Raw genomic sequence first — 9,456 nt, 5'->3', positions numbered from 1 at the left:
GTATTACAAGTGGATGAAGTCCTAAATTTTGAATTTGCCATTTACAGCTAGGTCAAATCCTTCTGGAGTGTTTTCTGATTTGGTGGCCTGTGGAAGGAATTGACCTATGTTTGTCACAGCTGAGAGTCTCACCAGACAGCTGGTAAAAATGTACAGTCATATTGCTATGGAAGTAACGTATCTACAGTCAAAGCTTGGATATGATACTGATTACAAACGTTCACCTGATGTTGACCACTGAACTTGTGTTGAAGGTTTTTGTGATTTTGTGTCAACGGTACTTGTGATTTTGTATCAACGGTACTTGTGATTTTGTATCAACGGTACTTGTGATTTTGTATCAACGGTACTTTCTACAAATGTGCTGCAACAGGCTTTGAACTGTTCCCTCCATTTTCAGTTTCCTGTGTAACTTCTGTCATTTTTGACAAGACTTACATGATTTAAGAAATGATTGATTCCAAGGCATTGTATTTGCTTGACTTGTTTGGAGATTATGATAAACCTTAAACACAAAATCCACCTAGATCATATGTGGATTTCATTTCAAACTAGAGTTTGATCACAATTTTGGTCACTCTTATTTGTGAGACTGTTCGTTTGAGTAACAGGAGTATAGCCAGTGGCACTGATGTTGGGAATAAAGGAGGAAAGGACGTCCTTGGTGAGGCTGATGAATAGTCACCCCCACCGTTACCATGGCGACAATAAAAGTAGGTACCATCACTTTGAAGTGCTTTCATGCATGATCTGATTGGCTGTCACTGTTGTTATGCATGAATCGTCCTATTGAACGCCTGCCTTTATAACAACATGTTTCCTGCACTATTTCTTTGAGGTGATTAGTTTTTAAGGCAAGGCTGAAAACTTAGCAGACTACTTTTTAAATGTTTTGAAGTCTTATATTCATGTGTAAAGTGAGGTTTCAATAAAATTAAGTTTCTGTTTTCTCAGGTTTCAGTGAAGATAGCTGGGTGTCAGGTGTTTGTTAAGTCAGGTGTTTGTGTAGTTAGGTGTTTGTGAATTCAGGTGTTTGTAAAGTCAGGGGTTTGTGATGTCAGGTGTTTGTAAAGTCAGGTGTTTGTGAATTCTGGTGTTAGAAAAGTTAGATGTCAGTACAATCAGGTTTCAGTAAAATCAATGTGATGTCAGGTGCTCGAGAAGTCGGGTGTCAATTAAGCCACATATCTCCAGAATATAATGTCTGATCAGTTAAATAAGTCAGTTTAAATCTATGACTTAAAAATGGTGTTTGTACAATAAGGCATTAGTAATGTCATATGTCAATTAAGTCAGATGGCTGTAAAATCAGGTGTTCTTAAGTAGTATCAAAAGTTCTTCACAACTTAATATAGGTTGTACTTTTTATGTGGCTTGTCTGAAGGCACAGGTAAATACTGTGGTGGCACTTTTACAAACGCTGTAAAGGAATTATAGTGCTGGAAAATAATGAAAATAAGCAAGAACCATAAAGATATGAAAGTAAGTGAGAACCTTAAAAATACTGGCAAGAAAGTGAGAACCAGAAAGATAATGGTAAAAAGTAAAAAGCCTTAAAAACAATGAAAATAAGCAAGAACCATAAAGAATGAATATAACCAAGGACCTTAGAAATAATGGCAAGAAATGAAAACCTTAGAAATAATCGAAATAAGCAAGAACCTGGAAAATATTTTATGACCATTAAAAATGATGGAAATAAGTGAGACATAAGCATGAACATTAAAAATGATGGAAATAAGTGAGACATAAGCATGAACATTAAAAATGATAGAAATAAGTGAGACATAAGCATGGACTTTAAAAATGATGGAAATAAGTGAGACATAAGCATGAACATTGAAATGATGGAAATAAGTGAGACATAAGCATGGATATTAAAAATGATGGAAATAAGTGAGACATAAGCATGGATATTAAAATTGATGGAAATATGTGAGACATAAGCATGAACATTGAAAATGATGGAAATATTGAGACATAAGCATGAACATTAAAAATGATGGAAATAAGTGAGACATAAGCATGAACATTAAAAATGATGGAAATAAGTGAGACATAAGCATGAACTTTAAAAATGATGGAAATAAGTGAGACATAAGCATGAACATTAAAAATGATGGAAATAAGTGAGACATAAGCATGAACATTAAAAATGATGGAAATAAGTGAGACATATGCATGAACATTAAAAATGATGGACATAAGTGAGACCTATGCATGAACATTAAAAATGATGGAAATAAGTGAGGCATAAGCATGATCATTAAAAATGATGGAAATAAGTGAGACATAAGCATGAACATTAAAAATGATGGAAATAAGTGAGACATAAGCATAAACTTTAAAAATGATGGAAAAGACATAAGCATGAACTTTAAAAATGATGGAAATAAGTGAGACATAAGCATGAACATTAAAAATGATGGAAATAAGTGAGACATAAGCATAAACTTTAAAAATGATGGAAAAGACATAAGCATGAACTTTAAAATTGATGGAAATAAGTGAGACATAAGCATGAACCTGAAAAATGATGGAAATAAGTGAGACATAAGCATGAATATTAAAAAATGATGGAAATAAGCTAGATGTTGAAGGTATGTGAGTTTTTAGATAGAAATAACAACAATAAACCAGCATCTACAGATTTTTCAAACTAAGGACTTATCCTATTTGGTTAATGATTATATTATTGTGATTTACTTTCAGGTTAACTTTACTCTTGAGTATGACTATTGCTTAATTATGAATTATATGCTTGTGTGTTCAATACACAAAACAGTAAAAATCCCAAGTTATATGGTAGATCTATCGAGCTGACGTAGCAGTTCCTTTATAAGACTGCAAAACAGACTAGTTGATATCTTGTGGATGTGGTGGGTTGTTATACCTTATATATACAGCAATAAATCCATGTCTGGTAATAAGCCCAACCATATTTATTGCAATTCTGTATATCTAACATCAAATACTATAACATTATCATGAACCTGACCATCTGGCTTTGAGTCAACTCGTTTGCCCTCTTGCCATATTGCAGGATCAGTATGATATTTTAATGTATATTTAAGGAGATTTCTTCTAAAGCAACATTGTCATAGGATAAAGGTCTCAAGATCCCTTGTGACAATGTAGCATGCTTGCTTTTGTGTTCTTATGCCCTAATTTTAATGGGAGTGTGGTGTACAGTGTTAACATTGTTCTTTTGTCCTGTCCTGAATCTATATCACCACTATGGGAACATCCTAAGAGATTTCATCGAACTTAATGCAAAGGTCAGCTAGGATATAATACCACATAATTCAGGGATCAAAGGTCAAGGTCATTGTTTCTATTAATAGAGAGTTGTCAAACATTGAAACTCAATGTACTTTGGAACTGTTATCACAAAGCATCATGTCTGACAGACAATTTCTTTACGTTTTTTTTTAAATTTTGAAATCTTGTGTTGTTTTGTCATTAGTATTTTGTCACTGGTGAAGGCTGACGTCGTTCATGAGGTTTTTACTTGTTATATCTGAAAATGATTTGTTTTTGCATTCTCTAAGAAAATGGGGGAAGGCCATTAGAATCACCCACTGTCTATAAATTACAGGACTGATTCTTATTCTAGATTTATCTTCACAAAATTATGGATCAAGTTCAGAAACAAAATAGTGGTCTTTTTAATGGTTAAATTATTGAAAACTGAAGGTTACTGTCAAGGTCACATTGATGTAGTATTTAAAAACACATTATGTTACTTAAGTGGCTTTTCAGCTACACTCATAAAACACATTACCCACATAAGTAGCACAAAATCTATTTATGTTTTGAGTTCAAATGTCAAAAGCAATTTTAACTCTAAACATTAAAATGCATTTTGTGCCATATTTTTTGGCTGTATTTAAATTTAACTGTTTACCTTAAAATACACTCCATATTATAACATTCAGTATTTGTCACTATTCATTTAAACATTTCTTCACATTGATCTATCCACAGAAAAGACTGATAAGAACTCCAGTTCAATTATATTGATCATCACACAATAAAGTCATAAACTAAAATGGAAAACTTTGGTCCCTGTTTACAACTTTTGTCCTTTTGACTGAATCACCTGAGTGACCAAAATAAACGGTAGATGAAGTTTCACAGCTGAAAAGTTGGATTGTATTTTAGGGAGAATTTTTTTTCGGAGAAAAATGCATTTTAGTCCCTTACTATTGAAACTGGAGAAGTCCAATGTTTTCCTCTCAGTCCATCCATCTTTCCTTTTGTCATCCCAGCACCAGTGAAAGTTTTTTGCAGCTTTCAAGCAGCTTCAGTCCTTTTAGGATTCTCATCAAAGTCACACTTGTTAAGCATCAAATTATCTTGGACAGGTTTTTAAATTTCAGCATTACGGTCAATGTCTCTGTTACTATTTTTAGAAAATCATTGTCAGTGCTCTAGCAGGTTTATTCCTTGAGGGATTCTCATCAAAATTTACTTGCTGAAAAAGTATCAAATATGCTGGACAAGTTTGAGTTTCAGGGTTTTTAAGTCAAGGTCATTATTGCTATTTTTAGAATATTGAAACTTTATAAATCATTACTGAGTAATAGCTTGCGGGGGGGGGGGGGGGATTGGAAAAAAGGACAAATGCTTCCTTGGAACAATATTGGATATTTACTCTGCATTTATGAGAATTTTGAAAATTATTCCATTATGAGGTTAATGCACCTGTGCAACTTAATATTGACATTTCTTTCAATCAATTTCTGTTTTCCTCATTTGCCTCCAGGATTTCAATATTAGGTCCTTAGTGTTACTGAAAGGTGCTTCCCACATGTGTTTCTTTTGTATAATTATGGTTTAATGAATTTTGATTAATCATTTTGATGAATCATTTAGGATCATTTCTTGACATTTTCTTTAAATAAGACAAAAAAAGTAAATTTTAATAGATTTAAAAAAAAGTTGAATTATACTTTTGAAAAAAAAAAGGAATTACAGAAAATCAGATCAATTCTTAGATATCAATGTTAAGGAAATTAATTGTCTCTGAAAACTCACTACTGATTACAAAGGCTCCAGGTTAATGAGAACTTGGTTTAAAAAAAGGTTCCTCAGTAAGGCTATCTAATTAAAAAAACGTCAATATTAGTTTTATTCTATTAAGAAGGTTTGAAGCCGGGCTTAGAAAATCAGGAAAGACTTCAGTACGGTGAAGATAGTTGGCAAGCCCTTTAAAAGGCTAAACGCTGTGAAAGTAATGAAAGCTATGTACCAACTTGCAGTGTTTTTCTGTGTACATGTTTTTTTTCTTAGCATAACTCGAGGGTTGTATCACAAGAGGATATTGCGTGGTCTGGAGTGGGATACTAAGAATTCTCCCTGATGAATAACAGATCCTGTGGAAATATGCTGCATGTGTTAGCCATTCAGGAGGGTTAGCTGGGCGTTTTTACACAGTCCTTCTGGATGCGATGCACATGTTTCTTTCATTCCAACTGGCGCCAGTCTGTCGCTTGAAAATCTGCACAACCGTTTTTAACTCTGACCTCCGCCAAAACAAAAAAAATACGAACCAGATGAGTATATGGTGGCATGGTGATGCCTTAAACATTATACCTGTGATGAGAGGCACATCTGTGGGTAGACATGGCTGTGTGGTTGTTATCATTGTCAGATAACTCCCAGGCTCCCAAACAAGTGTAATAGACCGAGCATTGATACAATAGGGCTGTGACAGTGTATGGGAGGATGTATATAAAGGAAGGGCTGTGTGACAGGATACAAGAGGATGTATACATGGGTAGGACTGTGTGACAGGGTATGGGGTGTGTATATAAGGGAAGGACTGTAACAGGGTATGGGGTGTGTATATAAGGGTAGGACTGTAACAGGGTATGGGAGGGTGTATATAAGGGTAATACTGTAACAGGGTATGGGAGGGTGTATATAAGGGTAATACTGTAACAGGGTATGGGGTGTGTATATAAGGGTAATACTGTAACAGGGTATGGGGTGTGTATATAAGGGTAGGACTGTAACAGGGTATGGGAGGGTGTATATAAGGGTAATACTGTAACAGGGTATGGGAGGGTGTATATAAGGGTAGGACTGTGTGACAGGGTATGGGAGGTGTATTTAAGGGTAGGACTGTAACAGGGTATAGGGTGTGTTTATAAGGGTAGATGTGACAGGGTATGGGAGGGTGTATATAAGGGTAGGACTGTAACAGGGTATGGGAGGGCGTATATAAGGGTAGGACTGTAACAGGGTATGGGAGGGTGTATATAAGGGTAGGACTGTAACAGGGTATGGGGTGTGTATATAAGGGTAGGACTGTAACAGGGTATGGGGTGTGTATATAAGGGTAGGACTGTAACAGGGTATGGGAGGGTGTATATAAGGGTAGGACTGTAACAGGGTATGGGGTGTGTATATAAGGGTAGGACTGTAACAGGGTATGGGAGGGTGTATATAAGGGTAGGACTGTAACAGGGTATGGGGTGTGTATATAAGGGTAGGACTGTAACAGGGTATGGGAGGGTGTATATAAGGGTAGGACTGTAACAGGGTATGGGGTGTGTATATAAGGGTAGGACAGTAACAGGGTATGGGAGGGTGTATATAAGGGTAGGACTGTAACAGGGTATGGGAGGGTGTATATAAGGGTAGGACTGTAACAGGGTATGGGAGGGTGTATATAAGGGTAGGACTGTAACTGGGTATGGGAGGGTGTATATAAGGGTAGGACTGTAAAAGGGTATGGGAGGGTGTGTATATAAGGGTAGGACTGTAACGGTATGGGGTAACAGGGTATGGGAGGGTGTATATAAGGGTAGGACTGTAACAGGGTATGGGAGAGTGTATATAAGGGTAGGACTGTAACAGGGTATGGGAGAGTGTATATAAGGGTAGGAATGTAACAGGGTATGGGAGAGTGTATATAAGGGTAGGACTGTTACAGAGTATGGTAGATTGTATATAAGGGTAGATGTGACAGGGTATGTTAGGGTGTATATAAGGGTAGATTTGACAGGGTATATTAGGGTGTATATAAGGGTAGATTTGACAGGTTATATTAGGGTGTATATAAGGTTAGATTTGACAGGGTATGTTAGGGTGTATATAAGGGTAGATTTGACAGGGTATATGAGGGTGTATATAAGGGTAGGACTGTTACAGAGTATAGGAGGATCTGTATAACAGTAGGGTTGTGTGAAAGTGTTTGACAGATGCTTGGATTTCCACCAGCAAAAAGGTGACACATGTAATGAATATTCTGTTACCTGGTTTTGCTCTCTCACTGTTTTTTTGTCTTTGAGAAAATGGCATATTTTTTGGTTTTATGCACATGTTTTGAGACATTCAGCACATGATACATACAACCATCGACTTACGCCACGAGACATCAGGGATTACTTGGTGTGAAGGTCTGGTAAATTTCGCTAAGCACTTTCAGTCCAGATTTCCCTGAGAAAATTGCATGATGTTTTCCAATAAAGACTGGAGAAATGTGCATTGTGTGTGTGATGTAAGACTTGTCCCGTTTTGGCATGACGCTGCTCCAGATGTTTGTACCTGGAAGTATGCCTGTGGTACACATCACGAAATGATTGCAATTGTCGTTTATTTATTTAAATATATCAAACATATGTTGGTAGTATTTAACCAAACACGAATGGTTCATAAATGGTTGGAATATATTCACATTGGTTGAATTAAGATTCCAACCCACGCCTTACACCTTTGGTCTCTGTGGAGGGTTTATAGGAAGTTCAGGCAAAGTGTGTGGGAATCAGCTGATTTTAAAAATCTCTCACTGCTGTTACAGATTTGTTAGAAATACAAAAAATGGTTTTGATATTTAGTTTTAAAAAGAATGAATTATCAAAAGTGCAGTATATCATAGTCTGGCGTGGCATATTGTCAGAAATGTTCATGGCAAATTAGAAATTTTAGTATAAAGCTTGTATCAAATACTGGAATGGAATAGCAAAATGTCAGAATTAATATATATTTAATTCTCTGATTGGACATATAAAGTATATGATGATTAAATACGGAAAATTATTTATTTATCTTTTTTTTTTGTGTTGAGCACAAATTTTGTGAGTTTTCATCAAAATAGGTTTTGGTTGTCAATTGATTTTGTAAATATAGCACACATGTCAACATAAGTATAAAGATAATGTTATCCTTTACTGATGATCATTTGTAGACACATACAGATGTTTTTGAGATGTGACCACAAAATTAACCACAATAAATCCCCTACAAATATTCTGTATTTTCGGGGTTATAAGCCACACAGGTATACAAGCTGCACTTCCACCTCATGAGGAAAAGGGGTGTGGTTTACAGTCAGGAAAATATGGTATGTGATTTTACAGTAAATGTACTTAGCTATGTTCTGATTACGATTATTGTCAGCATGGTGTAATATCAGATTTAATATCTTCTTGAGCTCCTAACCATTTCAAATTAATCATCAAAAATACAGTTGCAAAATTTACTTTTAGTTCTAAGGTCACAGTGTTAATGTGTACTTCGACATATTAATTCCAAGGAGATAATTCATAACACTGTTTTCCAAATGATGTATATATACAACCAAAAGAAAAAAAATAGTAGCACCAAAAATTAGTGGGGTTCAGCTTATTACAGAGTAGATACATTGCATTGTGTCAATCCTCTCGGTTTTTGTAGAAGTCTCTCTCTGATGGTTTCCACTTCAAAAAATCACACAGGGATTCTGTATAAAACTTGTTGGATGGCCTCCATCCACACTGAAGTTATATTGGTGTTTTTTTGCAGTAACAATAGATTAAATCAAATTGTTGTTTATCCATTGTCTATTTTGCACCAGTGGTCTGTCTGTGGATTGTCCATCCATCTGTTAGTCCGTTACTGCTATTTATATATGGTACCAAGTAATGCATGGTCCATTTTGGTACTGATCGTAAAAACAAGATGGCTGACAGCAGCCAGACTTTTCCCAGACATTTCTAACTCAGAAAGTTGGGATATGTATGTTTACTTTATCCACTGATTACTGATGAAAAAATTGGAAAACTTCTTGGACATGGTATTTACAGTGAAACTGCTTAATGTCATGTTGATTTATGTCATTTTTCTGTTAATATCATGTTTTCTTGAAACACAATTTTTCCAAGATATATACATAATTCTGTTAACCAACATCTGATACCATAATGAATCAGAATGTTTTGCTAAAAGATGTGAACAGAAAATAACTTACAAGTTTTTGTATTAATGTTTTTGAAGCAAATGAAGAACTTTGTTTTCATTTCTGTTTTGTGTTTCACAGTTTGTCATAACTGTCATTGTGAGTTTGGCGTGATACTGATGTCATCAGCAATCGCAGGTGATTTCATAAGGCTGCTGAAACACCTGTTCTTCAGGGAGAGCTCTCCAGCACTGAAATGACCTACCAATGAGAACACTTGTTATATATAA

The 9,456-nt window shown here is 35.4% G+C and overlaps 1 protein-coding gene across 1 annotated transcript in view; it reads left to right on the top strand.

Annotated features, from left to right (window-relative positions):
• The first annotated feature begins 538 nt into the window (after positions 1 to 538).
• Positions 539 to 9,456, top strand: part of LOC132544226 (protein CBFA2T1-like) — an 80,695-nt gene continuing 71,777 nt past the window's right edge. Inside the window, exon 1 of the mRNA XM_060207797.1 lies at positions 539 to 713. Within this exon, the coding sequence (XP_060063780.1) occupies positions 632 to 713 (82 nt within the window). The 5' untranslated portion in view covers positions 539 to 631. The remainder of the gene's footprint in view (positions 714 to 9,456) is intronic.

Source organism: Ylistrum balloti, unplaced genomic scaffold, assembly GCF_031769215.1.
Source record: "Ylistrum balloti isolate Yb309-2 unplaced genomic scaffold, AGI_CSIRO_Ybal_v1 Utg369784, whole genome shotgun sequence".
In the NCBI taxonomy this organism is placed as follows: Eukaryota; Metazoa; Mollusca; class Bivalvia; order Pectinida; family Pectinidae; genus Ylistrum; species Ylistrum balloti.
This window is presented reverse-complemented; position numbering and strand designations above follow the sequence as displayed.